Below are 13787 nucleotides of genomic sequence, written 5' to 3'. Positions count from 1 at the left end.
GTCCTTCTAGGGCGCCTGTATTTGACGTACGAAAACAATTTTGGGTTTTTAAAAACTGGGCGCGTTTTCTACTGCATACAAGACAGAACTATTGGTAAGAACAATCACTGAGTTTATTCATAAACCTTTATCACATTATGCTGTAGTTACGTAAAAATATCATAATAGCACTTGAGTAAGTTAGGTCGTTGATCGCTAACTTTTGGTCCTTGCGATAGATTACTGACTGTTGTTGAAGTTAGCCTAGCTAGCCAGTTTTGCTAGCGTTGAGGTACTTTGACTCAGTCTTATGTGTTCACAGATCGAGGAAAGAATGGACTCTTCTTTTGCCAGTGATGTGAATGCATTTAAGACGCCCTGCAAACCAGACAAGATGAAAAGCCTTCTCTCTGATGGCGCACCCAGTCCTAGAACCCCCATAACCATCCCTGCCTCCCCTTTCATGAAGAAACTGGGATGTGGAACTGGGGTGAATGTTTATCTCATGAACAGGTTTGTTTTGTGTTATGACCTTTATGTAATTGATCCTTAATCCTAGCTAGCTATAGACATATTTCCATATGTCAAATACACATTGGTGTATCTTTCCTATACATCTCTTTACAGTATATTCTGTCATTTAGCTTCTCAATATCACCTATGGTGTTGGTATGTCATGAGTCATGTTCCTATGTGCTCTTTTCCAGAGTTGGTAAATTGAACCAGTCTCCTTGGGCTGTTAAAAAGATCAACAGCAAATGTGCCTCAAAGCAAGTGGGTGTATACCAGAGACGACTCTGTGACGAGGCAAAGATCCTGAAAGGCCTGGACCACCCAAACGTTGTTGGATTCCGTGCCTTCACCACTGCCAAGGATGGCTCCAAGTGCCTGGCCATGGAGTATGGTGGGGAGCAGTCCCTGAACGATCTGATAGAGAGGAGGAGAGAGGAGGGCCTGAAGGCTTTTCCAGCCACCACCATTAACAAAGTGGCCTTACATGTGGCGCGTGGCCTACAGGTAACATCCTACTCATCTGTTGAACCCAGTTTTCACCTGGTATTGATCTGGAATGGGTTACAATGGGAGGAATGGAGATATTGCTTGTAACATAAAGCTGTAATACCAGGAGTACTGTAGTGTAGACTGGATGTGATGTCATCCAGCTCATCGATATGGATGGGATTTATTCTCATGATTTGGGGCAGAGAGGTCATGTAAGCAAATATAATTCAAGATTGCTATTATACATTTTCCCCACTCAATCATCCTCTGATGTGAATAAGGGGTATTTGAGTTTCTCCTCCATTGGTGTCATTACATGAACTATTTCAGGTTTAGGATTTCAAATGTTCTGTAATCCCCTGAGGGGGTGTTGCTCTATGCTGCAGTTTTTAAACAGCATCATTGCTGAGTGTAGAGATCTTTGATTCATGGCCTAGTTATGACCAAATCAACTGAAAAAACACCATGAAAAAAGCCCCTCTTCAATGGAAATTATTTTCCTGTTTTCTCTTTCACTCTCATTGTTCCCAGATGCTTAATGTTATTCCATCTTTCAATGTGAATCAAACACATATGACTGTGTACAATTGTTACAGAAAATATATGAAGGAAACGCTGAAATGTATATTTGTTTCACCTCCAGTACCTTCACAACGAGAAGAAGCTACTACATGGCGACATGAAGTCTTGCAATGTTGTCATCAAGGGCAACTTTGAGACTGTCAAAATCTGTGATGTGGGAGTCTCCTTGCAGTTGGATGAGAATATGAAAGGTAGATATCACCATCTGAGCTGAATCCATGCACTCAAACACTGGTCAAATAGGCAGAACTTGGTGTTTTTTCTCCATCTATTGCTGTTGTTAGACAACCTGTCTTTGTCTCTGTTTAGAAAGTGTGAACCTGAGAAATTAGCTGGATGTAAACACTGATTAGGACCTGAACAAAATGCATTCCTAGCCCTCTTTAGTTTTGGTCTTGGGGTGTAATGCCAAACATCTGTTGTTCCTGCAACATAGCCTGTTAATTACATTTTTACATTTTAGTCATTTAGCAGACGCTCTTATCCAGAGCGACTTACATGAGCAATTAGGGTTAAGTGCCTTGCTCAAGGGCACATCGACAGATTTTTCACCTAGTCGGCTCGGGGATTAGAACCAGCGACCTTTCGGTTACTGGCACAACGCTCTTAACCACTAAGCTACCTGCCGGCTATTTCTGAAATACAAGAATATATAGACTTGTATTGTCCTGCCTTGTTCTTTGAGAGGTTCTATGACCTCATGAAGAAAATCTGATTGATGATTTTCACAATGTTGTGCGCGCTCATGTCATGAGCCTAATGGAACACATGCCCAGGGGTTACATCATGCTCATGATTTCTCAGAAACACAGCCTTTGAATTCATAGTAGTGATGTTGTAGGGAGGGGTATAGAGTAACAGACAATGTGCAGGTGGTTTGCTTATGTAAACAATGGATTTTCTTCGTGAGGTCATAGAACCTCTCAAAGAACAAGGCAGGACAATACAAGTCTATATATTCTTGTATTTCAGAAATAGGCTGTAGACCTATACATATGTGAACACACAATAGTGAATAATTCGAAGTGTCAAGTGAAATGCAATAAGTGTTGTTAACCTCAAACCAAATACAGAAGAGCTTTGTGTTTGACACACATCGATACTTGTATTTAGAGTAAAATTGCTAATAGTTTCAATCCTATCATGGTAACTTTAATGCGGTTTGCTTGTGAATGTTTTGAGCAATGTGTGTGTGATTTAATTACAGTTATAGAGACATTAACATTGGCAGGAACATAAAATGTATTTTATAATTGGGCTCTTAAGCAAATAAATTCCTCATCTTTATTCTTCCAACGTGTTTATCTTACACATATGTTCCCAACTTTCGGAAATTTAAATTCTATTTTTGGATTAGCTGAGAACCACCAATACTCACAAACTGTTGGTCAAATGTAACAATGCCCAGTAAGCCTAAAAACCAAGGTTTTAATCACTGTATAAAGTGTTCAAACCTCTTCAGCGAGTAACCCCAAAGCAGAGTATGTTGGCACTGAGCCGTGGAAGCCCAAGGAGGCTCTGGAGGAGGGAGGAGTGATCACAGACAAGGCAGATATATTTGCCTACGGACTGACCCTGTGGGAGATGATGACTCTGGCCATGCCTCACCTGGAGATGCTGGACAGCGAGGAGGAGGGTAAGGAGAGTTCTGTATGAGAGTCTAGAACTCTTTTTAAAAGGCAATTTCCCTTGTTTTGGATTTATGTAAGACTTCTGTCCCATACAAGATAACTTGCTCAGTAATAGTTTTTAAATCATTGTATAATTCTCAGATGATTCAATGGATGAGGACGACTTTGATGAGGATGCCTACTATGAGAAGTTGGGCACCCGACCGGCGCTGGACTCTGACAGTCTTGGGGAAGCCTACCAGAGAATGGTGGAGCTCTTCTGGCTCTGCACGGAGGAGAACCCACAGAAACGCCCCTCTGCTGCCCAAATAGTTCAGGTTCTGGAGTCCAACATGCAGGCGGACAAAAATAGTGAGGTCATTGTCATAGACTGACCAGTTTCATCTCAAGCCATACTGTAATGTTGACTGGACCTGTGTCCAGAAACCTTTCCTTTCCTTTCTGTCTTGACTTATGTAATATCCTTGTATTATTCTGTCCTGTACTCTTCTCTAGGCCTGTACCCCTTTGTCAGGTGAAATGTTGTAATTAAAATGATGTGTATTTCAGTATACTGCTATGAAACAAATAATTCAAAGGAGCAGCTTTTTCCTCCGGTTGTTTAAACTAGAATTGATTAATACTTGAGCATTTTAGTCATGTCCTGTGTATTGATGTGGGTATACATTGTTTATACTGCACAATCTGAAACGGAATGTGTGATGTCAAAATAGATTAATTCTATGCTGGACAATTCAGGCTGTAATTTTGGGATATTTCCCAATGCATCATGAATGTAGATCATGCTATTAAACAGTGGCACACATCTAACTGTTGGTTGTATCGCTGACAAACTACTCTCCCCACAATATACCCATTTCACTAGAAGATTCCATAATTCAGTGTAGATGGAGCATGATGTATTTTGTCAAGAAGTTGGGCTTCTGAAGTGTGATGAGTAAAATTTTTATTCAAACTATATACAAGCTGTAGAAGAGAACATATACTTCTGAGTTCAACACTAATGGAATTTGACTGCAACAGCCATAACTTGCATGTTCAACAAACCTTCAAGAGTACCTTTATCTCTCTGATTTAAATTAAACTTCTCAAAAAGGGGCAAACATTGATCAAAAATAATCTTCTCACAGCATAAAAACACAAAATTGTGTCCAAACTTGTCCTTTAAGTTAACCAATGAAATTGTAGACCATAAACGCAGGCTTCTCGCAGTACTTTGTGGCGAACAGTTTGCCGTCTGGGGTAGGGTCGGAGAAGGCTATTTCCTCCTTGGTCAGGTGACCCCCATACATGAAGGAGTTTCTGAAAAGGACAGAAATACATTCAGATTTAAAAAAAATGGCCATATATTCAAAGATATTACTTTTGCTGATCAGGAACCTGACATCTTCCATTTAGCTATATATCACTGAAATTAGCCCTCAAACCAGTATACCCATTTTGCTGATTTTCATTGTTCTCCTCACGTCTCGGTTTAACAAATCAAAAGTATGTTTGCACTACCTAACCTGTAATAATTCCCTAACCTGACTGTGTCGAGCATGCGTGTGGCAATGCCCTTCCTCCGGGCCAGGCTGAACACCCAGATGCGGCTGACCCCACAGATTGCCTTCTCTGGGGTGGTAGAGCAGCACCAGGCCCTGTGGTGCTCCATGAAGTCCCCCCTGGTCATGTCCTTTGTCTGCTCTGGCTGCTCCAGTACTCTGAAGCCCTGGAAACAAAGGACAGGATAGACCAATCACTCATCAGTCACTCTGCTAAATACCCCTGTAAGATAGCAATTCACTCACCAACTACACCTAGTTTGATAGTGAGAATATTCACTCAGTGTTTACAAAGATCTGACCTTTTTACCCCTCAAGAAGGAGACCAGTGGTAGTTCCCTGTCGTACACGCTCTGCAATGAGGCAGCCGATGACCATCCCTTCACAGGCCACAGAAATGACCATGCGCAAAAGCTCACGTCTGATTCATCAAAGTTTCATATTTGACTCTGAGCATATATATTTTTCATTTCTTGATCAACCAGACTTCATCTTTCGCGTGCACGCCACCATAAATTAACATTATCACAGGCCTTTACATCAGCATATTGGGGTAAAAGACTCCTGATCCATTCCTGAAAAACTCACCATTTGTTTGGAGCGTGACACATCGGAGCAGAGCGCGAAAGTTTAGCAGCACAGGAGAAGAGAGTAGTTACCTGTCGTATGTGCTCGGCAATGAGGCAGCCAACCACCATCCTATCACTGTTCACATACAGGTAGGTTTTAGCCTGGCTGGGGCAGCTGAGGGACACTTGTTGGAAGCCCAACTCGTTGTCAGCAAGTCGCCTCACATCTTCTGCCTGATAAAACATCATAATTAAGCATGAGCAAGTGCGTTCACAATTCCATTCACACCAAATGCATAAACACACACCCTATGGGCCTAGATGAAAAGTAGTGCACTATGAAGGGAATAGGGTGCCATTTCAGACGCAGGCACTGATATGATTGATATAAACCTTTTTGACAGCGTATTTTGGATCATCAGGTAGAACCAGAATGATTTTTCCATCCCAGAACTCTGCTACCACCCGCTCTTTCTTCCAGCCCTGGGGATGAGAAGAAAACATTGATTAAGCAACCGTCGGAAATCAAGAGGGAGAGTGGTCAGTCACACTTTTTTCGCTAAACCACGTCAGCGGTTTTGGCAAAGCTTTGTGGAAAAAATAATGAGCCACTCTAAAAGCAACATAATTAGAGCAACTTGTACACATCGGTGAGGGGGAGGAAACGCCTGGGCGTACGTACCACAAACTTAATGCTGTCCAGAAAGCGCTGGTGGAACTGTGTGTGCTGGAAGTTGTCTTCCAGGCTGTCTGCGCTGTAGATCATGCCACAGGACCCACACACGGTGGCACCAAACTGCTTCTGGCCAGCATCCTGAGGTAAACACAGAACAGAGCTAAGAGCATTAGCAAAGCTCACAGATGACAGGGTGAGAGAGATCGCCAACGGTCATCATCAACGTTTCCATTCAGCATCAACGTTTCCATCAGAGGATTTACTTACAATGATGAGTTGATCATCAGCCTCAGCCTGTTTGTTAGTCTCCCTCTTCTTCCTGGCACTCCTCTCCTTGGCAGCAGAGGGAAGGGGGTGACCAAGGGCAGAGGGGGTGCTGCAGTTCACTGGAGAGGCCAGATCTGCCTTCCTCTGGGGCCTAAAGGCAGACCGGAGACATGAAGTGATAAATGCATATACACATAGATACACACCTGTATACAGTGTGTGGAGTTACTACTATTTGTCCATGTGCAAGACTGAAAATAATACCATCCCTGGAGGGCAGTGAACCATTCTAGCTAAAAAATAAATGGAACTGTTTTTGCCTACCTCTTTGATGCAGATCCAAAGATCGGATACACAGCTGAGGATTCTACAGTATCCGCTGAGGATTCTATAAAGGGGAGAGAGAAACCATTAATGAAAATGAAGACATTTTAAGTAAAAACATTAATGTTAATTGACCAACGATAAACAACCAACCTTTGACTGGACTGCTGATGCCTTTTAATGGGCTAATATCACCGAGATCAAACACTGCATCAGAGCCTGCATCTGTGATAAAGTCCTCCTACGAACAGAGAAAGAACAATATCCTAAATGTAGTATGGATACACGATGCTTACAGACAGTGAGATTTAGGCTAAACACTATTCCACAGTGATATACAGCTCACCTGAGTGTTTATTTCTGGGGATGCTGGACGTGTGGGAGACGGAGATCTGTTTAACACAATCCTGACTTCCTTGGTCATGCCGTATTTCTCTGCTATAGCTCTGGGTGACAGGGCCTCGGGTGACTCTGGACTCTTTGGCACATCCTGGACACAGGGTGGAGAATCTGGCTCTTCCTGCAGTTTGTTCACTACAACAGCACATCGCTGTGGAGAGGGGGCTTTTTGCACTTTTTCTTGCTTTCCCTCTGACGCAGGAACCATGGCCTTTGTTTTCTCAAAACTCAAAGCTGGCTTGGTAGATTTCGGGGCAGACTTTTTGTACATTGAGGTGTTTTTTTTTCCTGTGATGAAAAAGGCAGCCCCAATGAAGATTTTAGGCTTAGGCTTTAAACCGCCGAAGGTCAAGGTGATGCCTTTTTTCAGCTCCACTTGCTCTGTGCTGGTGGGTGCTTTAGGCTTTGAGGAATTGATCAGGCTTGATTTGGAGTTGGTGTTTCCCTTTATGCCAGTCTTCATTCCGTGTACAGTGGCCACCTTTTTGGCCTTGGTACTTTTAATTTTCTTCCTCTTCTTTTCAGCAGCGGTTGGCATTCCATAAGGATCCACAGTGGTCAGCCTTGGAGGTGATTTGGTCTCATTCAGCATCTTCCTCTCCAGGGGTGTCAGATACAAAGGTTTGCGTTTACCATAGAAGGACGCTGTTACCACAGCAGGCTCGAATGGAGAGCCTCTCTTCAGAGCAATCTTTAGGGGAGATGGCGCTGGGGATCTCTGCGGAGATGGGCAGTTCTCTTTCTCCTGGTGTTTGACTGACATCTTTAGTGGAGACTGGGGCAACCGAGGTGACTTTCTTTTGTGACTTCCATCTGTAACAGGCCTTTTGGCTGAGTTACTAAAAATGTTGGAGAATAATAAGGATGTTAGGCCCTACTCAATGTTATATGCATGATTGATTAGTAACTGATTTAACACATGACTTACTAATACACATCTTGTCACTCACCTGTCAGAATCAATTGAAGAGTGCTTCCTCTTCCTTGTAGTATTGGGCATCATGTTTTTAACTTCACTGGAAGAATAAGTAGAAGTATTAACGTTAGCTAGCTAGTGACCCGCATTGGAGAATCAACAGGTAGCTACAGTAGCTAGTTAGCTAAATTAACCATGCATAAATCAGTTAGCTAGCATATCTAGCTACAATAATAGATCATTGCAATGTAAACGTAATGGCAATATTTAAACATTAAAAGGTTAATATCTTGAAAATAAATACTGTATTATGTTAAGACAGAGCAGTCTTTGTTTGCCAGCTGGCTAGTTCAGTGGCTGAGTGAATAATTATTGGCGGGATGAATCTGACACAAATACACTAACTACACTGTGGCAGACAAAGCTAACGAAACGTTTGTGGGAATGTCCTTTGTGTGATAAAACTTGCCAGCAACTTTTCACTAAAAAGTTGCTAATATAAACTAATTTTAGCTAAGCTGTTACTGTTGTGGTTGAAATGATTATTGGCTTGTTAGTTAACTAACGTTACTTTAGCTTGCAGCGTTTTGGTGCAAACAAACAACTGACAGGCAAAACAAAACGTAAAATGCCATCTAAACAGTAAGCTACTTAACTTTTATCAAAAAAATTGTTCTTCACAAATACATACCAAATCCGAAGTTATCCACTATGTAGCAAAGTTGTGGAACTGTGGCTTGTTTTCCCCGCGGTTCTTGTGCAGACTGTTTTTGAACAGCGCGCCCAATGACTAAATGAGCGCGTCTCAAAAAAATGTTGAGCAACATGACCTAAGCGGAAACAGTTGGTTTGTGACCACCGACGACTTCCGGGTCAACTTTCCATGCGAAATTGACTGTCAGCACAATTATCATCTCGTTATGAACCACATTTAGTTAATTGGCAAGTGTGTGAAGTACTCCATTCATATTTTGTTTCTAAGGTTTAAAACAGTTGCTTCGATTCATGCAAGATGGTGTTTTACTTCACGAGTGCCGGTGAGTAACTGAGCTTGTCTTTAGCTGGCTATCCCGCCCATAGTTAGCTGAACCAGCTAGCCTAGATAATATTATTGAATCATTTTGTTAGCTAGCTACGTTTGATTTCTAGCTAGAAAGCTTTCTTGACACATAACCATGAGTTGTCAGTCATCATGGGTGTTTGTTGACATATTCAGCCAGCAGATGAAGCTAGTCAGCTAACGTTAGCTTAGCTAGCAAGGCATTTAATTAGGAATAATAATCATGTGGAGTGGCGGATGGCAGAGTAATTGTCCTATTCTGAGAATGGATAGTTATGTTATCCAGACCCTACTGTGTAGCTAGGCAAATGATCATATTATTCGTGTTTAATTAGCCCCAAAGCCTTGTTGATATAGCTAACTATAACTATTAACCTTTGCTTTGTTTTTTATTTTACAGTTGTTACACCTCCCTACAGTATCTACATGGGGAAAGACAAATATGAAAGTAGGTGGCTGGTCATTTAAAGTCTTGTTTTCTAACAAACCATGATTCATGTTGTTAGCAGCATTAAAGATGACTACCCAGCTAACTGTCTGCTTATTTCTCACTATTAGATGAAGATCTCATCAAATATGGATGGCCTGAAGACATTTGGTGAGAAACATATCTCTCTATACTTATAACTGAAACCATGAGCCTCTTATTGGGATTTGACCATTGATGAGTCTGAACATTCGTCTGATACATTACTCTGCAGTGTTGAAAAATATCCACAAGGTGGCCCTAGAGCTAGGCTAAGGTACTGTAGTCCTTTATCAGCTAATAGTGCTGTGGTAATATGTATGTCATTGATTCTTTTAGTATGTGTGCCTTATTGCTGTTATAATAATTATGTCCACAGGTTTCATGTGGATAAACTCTCTTCTGCCCATGTGTACCTACGAATGCCTAAGGGACTGACAATGGAGGATATTCCCAAGGAAGTCTTGATTGACTGTGCACAGCTTGTGAAAAACAACAGCATCCAAGGTAATACATTGAGTTTCCCGGTGAGTTTGATATGAATACTAGAGTAGTTAATACAATATCACAAACATCTGCATAAATCTTGGTGATAGCCTTTTAACTCTTAATTACTCTTAACAGGTTGTAAAATGAACAACATCAATGTTGTCTACACACCATGGGCCAACCTAAAGAAAACAGGGGACATGGATGTAGGCCAAATAGGTTTCCATCGACACAAGGAGGTCAGTGATCTCTCTGTTGGCATAATGAATCTGTGTTACTTTCAGATCTGTCTCTTTTATATGTGTCTCATCTTTTGTTGTTAATATGTTCTTCGTTTCTATAGGTTGTTATCAATAAAACATCACAATAAGGTGCAGAGCGTTCAATTCCGCACATGTAGTTCTATCATCTGCGTTATAAAGCAAGTAACTGCATGATTTTCATGATCAGTAAACATCAATTGATCATGTAATTTCAGATACCTGAGGGTAGACTCACGATATCTCTCAATATTGGCCTCCATTAATTGGATAAAAGTGAACTATACCTGATAAGTGTGAGTGGTTTAGGAAAATAGGTGGGCTCAACATTGTTTTTAAGAGTGTTTAATCACAATTGCTGCTGACAGACATGATAGGCTACATTGATTGATGGACAACGTCAAATTGGCTAGCTAGCTAATAACAGATCATGTCAATATGGCTAGTTAACAAGCTAACTTTCAGTGGTGATGACAGTAGTCCGACTGACAACTTTACCAGCACAAGGATTTGCCGATGTCAAGCTCTTTCCAAAAGCCCAATCTGATGAAGCAAGCTAAATTACACGTTGTTTGCTTAGCTAGCTAGCTACATGCTAAATAGATAGGTTACCCTCAAATATCTGAAAATACATGATCAATTGATGTTTACTGATCATGAATATCATGAAGTTACTTGCTGTATAACTCTTATAGAGCAAAATGTGGAATAATCGAAATGTGTAGTTCTGACTATGCTCTTCAAGAGGTGATGATATTAAAACCAAATAGTTATAACATTTTATTTAACAATCCCTTGAAAATGGAACGTAGCTGTCAATGGTTTTAGCAGAGCTGGTGTTCTTCTTGCCCCCAGCAGCCAAATCGAACGCTCTGCATCGTATTGTGACGTTTTATTGATGACGACCTATTGGTTTTCTATTTTGGTCATTTAAATGAAAGGATCATTTAAACCTGTTTGTCTACTGTTTTGTAGGTGAAGATCGTGGCAGTAGAGAAGAAGGTCAATGAGATTGTGAACAGGGTGGAGAAAACAAAAGAGGAGCGATACCCTGATCTAGCAGCAGAGAAAGAGTCTCGAGACAGGGAGGAGAGAAACGAGAAGAAGGCCCAGATACAAGATCTGAAAAAGAAAGAGAAAGATGACATAAAAAAGAAAAGAGAGCTGGAAGAGCTCAAGTAAGTTCTCTTATCTCCCTAGCTACATCATCTATCTTCAACTGGCATCCCAAAACACCATGTGAATAGTCATTTATGTGAATGATATGAACTTACACAGTAATTGTTCCTAAACAGAAGTTACTCTTCGCTGATGACGAGTGACAATATGACAACAAATGAGGTGAGTTGATTAACAAATTCCGAACAGTTATAATCTGTTTCTTTCAGAAATAGACTGGCTTGTTAATCAGTTATATGACTGTGTTGTTGGAATAGGACCATTCATTATGTCAGAAATATATAATGGTGTCTTTTTCAGGACGGAAACGATTCGGATGACTTCATGTAAAAGGAGAATATGGGACATCGGTGAGACACCATCACCTGCAAGTAAACATTGTTGGGTTGCACCCGCACTGTTATACCGGACAGTGCTTTGACATTGTGTATATAAATCGATAAACTTGCTACTGTATTTTTGGAACAGTACTCGTGCCAATTATGCACAATTTCAGGACCATAGTGAACAGCTTGGTTGCCCTACGCTTCTTGAATTTCAAAGGAAAAATTCAAATATCATTGGTATCTTGTACTTTACATCCTCTGCTTGACTGACAAGAGGGTAACAACAATCCCAGATTCCTCAGACAAGTGCTGTCAAGGATTTAGTCTTGGGACTGCTATGCTCTATGCTCTATGATCTAATTAAGAATTGGTGCATGTTGACCTAATGATTTGAATGCATATATGATCTTCTGACCAGTATGTCTAGCTATGGGTGAAATGAATATGTACTTGACATCTATTATTATTTACCTGGCCGATGGTGCAGGCTTTGTCCTGTCCAGAGACTGGAGCCTAGTAATTGTGTCCTCATGAGGCCATGCAACTGAACGAGTGCTGACGTTAATAAAAATCCCCTTGTTTATCCACGCAAAGTTTAGTTTTTGTTTTAAATTGAACTGCCCAGAAGGTATGGGAATTGCCCAGTTCATTATTTAGAAAATATGTTGACATAGCTTTGCTAATGAAGAGTGAAACGTTTGAATGGTTCGAGTTACTTGTTCCTTTATTAGCAATATGGGTACCATTCTCTCCCCTACCTATTCCAAGTGCTTTTTGTCAGGGTAACGGATCAGGTTTCTCTTTCCTGGGTCATGATCAGAGCTGGGATTGAACATGCTGGATTTTCAGTATAAAGCGTGACATCTCTTAATTACTCAATGCTGTGTATGGATGAATGGAAAGCAGCTGTGGCTGACCTCAGGTCCACATCACACAGACTGAAATGCGTGGAGCAGGTTAAGGCATGAAGAGCGCATAAAAATGAATTCTTCTCCAATTTCACTCGAAACAACTGCGAAAAGCAGAAGAAAATGCCTTTGATTCAATCTGCATGTGATTTGATTCCCACTACATGGTTAAGACTGGGTTATTCTCAGTGACAGGATGTCACATGTAACTACAGGACCCTGTCTGTGTTTATCAACTAACTGTTGAATATGCATATTTGTCACATGCAAGTATGATTTCAAGCTGGCTGGAACATTGTGTACACCAATACATTTTTTTATGAAAGTTGTTTCATGGTTGAGGCGTTTTAGATTTTTTCAGGACATGAACTGTTGAACAAGGGCATGATATTGAAGTTATAGCTGACCTGACAGTTGGTTGTGTGTTTTAAACGGCTCTTATCACAAAAGGCATACATGGGGAATCTGTCATGTTTCAGTGCTGGTTAGAAGTAGCCTACATTGTATCTTTCTACTGCCACAATACTGCTTGTGTGGTACCAACTTGAGCTGTTTTACTGTAAAAGTAGCCAAAGCACTATACTCTACAATATTGTGGCAGTTCAGTTGTTCCTTTGCAAGGGAGTCATTAAGAGTTCAGCCAGAATGACATATTCTGCTCTCGTTTTATTAGTTCTGTTGTATGAGTCAGTTCCAGAAATGAGAAGATTTTTGTCCCAGTTCTTTCTGTAATGAGATTTACAGCTATGAGTGCAGAGTCAAGAAAACTCACATTACACCCATTGTAACAACATGTACTTTGTACTAAGTCTGAAAACGAATATTTACTGTTGCTTTATTTCACATTTTGAGATTCCATTTTCTTTAGGACCACTAGATGGCAGATTCTTGCTTTTTTTTCCCCGGAGGTGCACGTTTACTAAATATCACACTAGAGTTGGTCACTCTGACATGGTAAATGGTATAATTTGTTATTCACTGATTGATTTGATCAATAATCAATCTTGATGTCGACTACAGATTTGTGTTGTTGAAGTGCCTCTTCAATATTATCTCACAGAGACAACGCTATAGGTCTATGTTTTCCTCAGACTGCAAGTCAGCGTCCCTATTTTTAGAGCTTTGTCTTGTTTTTTCATAAATTAGTAGGTTGTGTAAATTGGGATGGGAAGATGAAAGCAAATTAGTGTCTGTTTTTATGTTGTTTGTG

The 13787-nt window shown here is 40.8% G+C and overlaps 3 protein-coding genes across 3 annotated transcripts; 2 read left to right on the top strand and 1 right to left on the bottom strand.

The window, feature by feature from the left end:
• On the top strand, positions 1–4004 carry LOC121548925 (lymphokine-activated killer T-cell-originated protein kinase homolog). The gene is made up of 6 exons (XM_041860598.1): positions 1–94; positions 302–492; positions 687–996; positions 1625–1754; positions 3026–3199; positions 3336–4004. The coding sequence occupies exons 2-6, from the start codon at positions 314–316 to the stop codon at positions 3566–3568; spliced, it is 1026 nt and encodes a 341-aa protein (XP_041716532.1). The 5' UTR covers positions 1–94; positions 302–313; the 3' UTR covers positions 3569–4004.
• A 116-nt stretch (positions 4005–4120) lies between these two features.
• Positions 4121–8683, bottom strand: LOC121548924 (N-acetyltransferase ESCO2). Its single transcript, XM_041860597.2, has 11 exons — positions 8581–8683; positions 7924–7989; positions 6921–7812; positions 6728–6815; positions 6575–6638; positions 6251–6401; positions 5990–6121; positions 5701–5790; positions 5398–5541; positions 4721–4905; positions 4121–4496 (listed from the first exon to the last, which is right to left on the bottom strand). The coding sequence occupies exons 2-11, from the start codon at positions 7974–7976 to the stop codon at positions 4364–4366; spliced, it is 1932 nt and encodes a 643-aa protein (XP_041716531.1). The 5' UTR covers positions 7977–7989; positions 8581–8683; the 3' UTR covers positions 4121–4363.
• A 67-nt stretch (positions 8684–8750) lies between these two features.
• Positions 8751–12256, top strand: ccdc25 (coiled-coil domain containing 25). The gene is made up of 8 exons (XM_041861146.2): positions 8751–8926; positions 9350–9397; positions 9508–9547; positions 9795–9922; positions 10040–10143; positions 11140–11342; positions 11460–11505; positions 11644–12256. The coding sequence occupies exons 1-8, from the start codon at positions 8902–8904 to the stop codon at positions 11671–11673; spliced, it is 624 nt and encodes a 207-aa protein (XP_041717080.2). The 5' UTR covers positions 8751–8901; the 3' UTR covers positions 11674–12256.
• Positions 12257–13787: the final 1531 nt, after the last annotated feature.

The sequence above is a fragment of the Coregonus clupeaformis genome, chromosome 33 (assembly GCF_020615455.1).
Source record: "Coregonus clupeaformis isolate EN_2021a chromosome 33, ASM2061545v1, whole genome shotgun sequence".
Taxonomy (NCBI): domain Eukaryota; kingdom Metazoa; phylum Chordata; class Actinopteri; order Salmoniformes; family Salmonidae; genus Coregonus; species Coregonus clupeaformis.
Note: the sequence above shows the minus strand (reverse complement) of the source record. Positions and strands in the feature narration are given on the sequence as shown.

Coding starts and splice junctions, on each gene's coding strand:
- ccdc25 (XM_041861146.2), top strand. CDS start 8,902: ATGGTGTTTTACTTCACGAGTGCCG. Junction 9,548..9,794: donor GGATGGCCTGAAGACATTTG/GTGAGAAACATA, acceptor TTATGTCCACAG/GTTTCATGTGGATAAACTCT. Junction 9,923..10,039: donor GAAAAACAACAGCATCCAAG/GTAATACATTGA, acceptor TACTCTTAACAG/GTTGTAAAATGAACAACATC.
- LOC121548925 (XM_041860598.1), top strand. CDS start 314: ATGGACTCTTCTTTTGCCAGTGATGTGAATGCATTTAAGACGCCCTGC. Junction 493..686: donor AATGTTTATCTCATGAACAG/GTTTGTTTTGTG, acceptor GCTCTTTTCCAG/AGTTGGTAAATTGAACCAGT. Junction 1,755..3,025: donor GTTGGATGAGAATATGAAAG/GTAGATATCACC, acceptor AAACCTCTTCAG/CGAGTAACCCCAAAGCAGAG.
- LOC121548924 (XM_041860597.2), bottom strand. CDS start 7,976: ATGATGCCCAATACTACAAGGAAGAGGAAGCACTCTTCAATTGATTCT. Junction 7,813..7,923: donor TCTTCAATTGATTCTGACAG/GTGAGTGACAAG, acceptor CAACATTTTTAG/TAACTCAGCCAAAAGGCCTG. Junction 5,791..5,989: donor TGGACAGCATTAAGTTTGTG/GTACGTACGCCC, acceptor TCTCATCCCCAG/GGCTGGAAGAAAGAGCGGGT.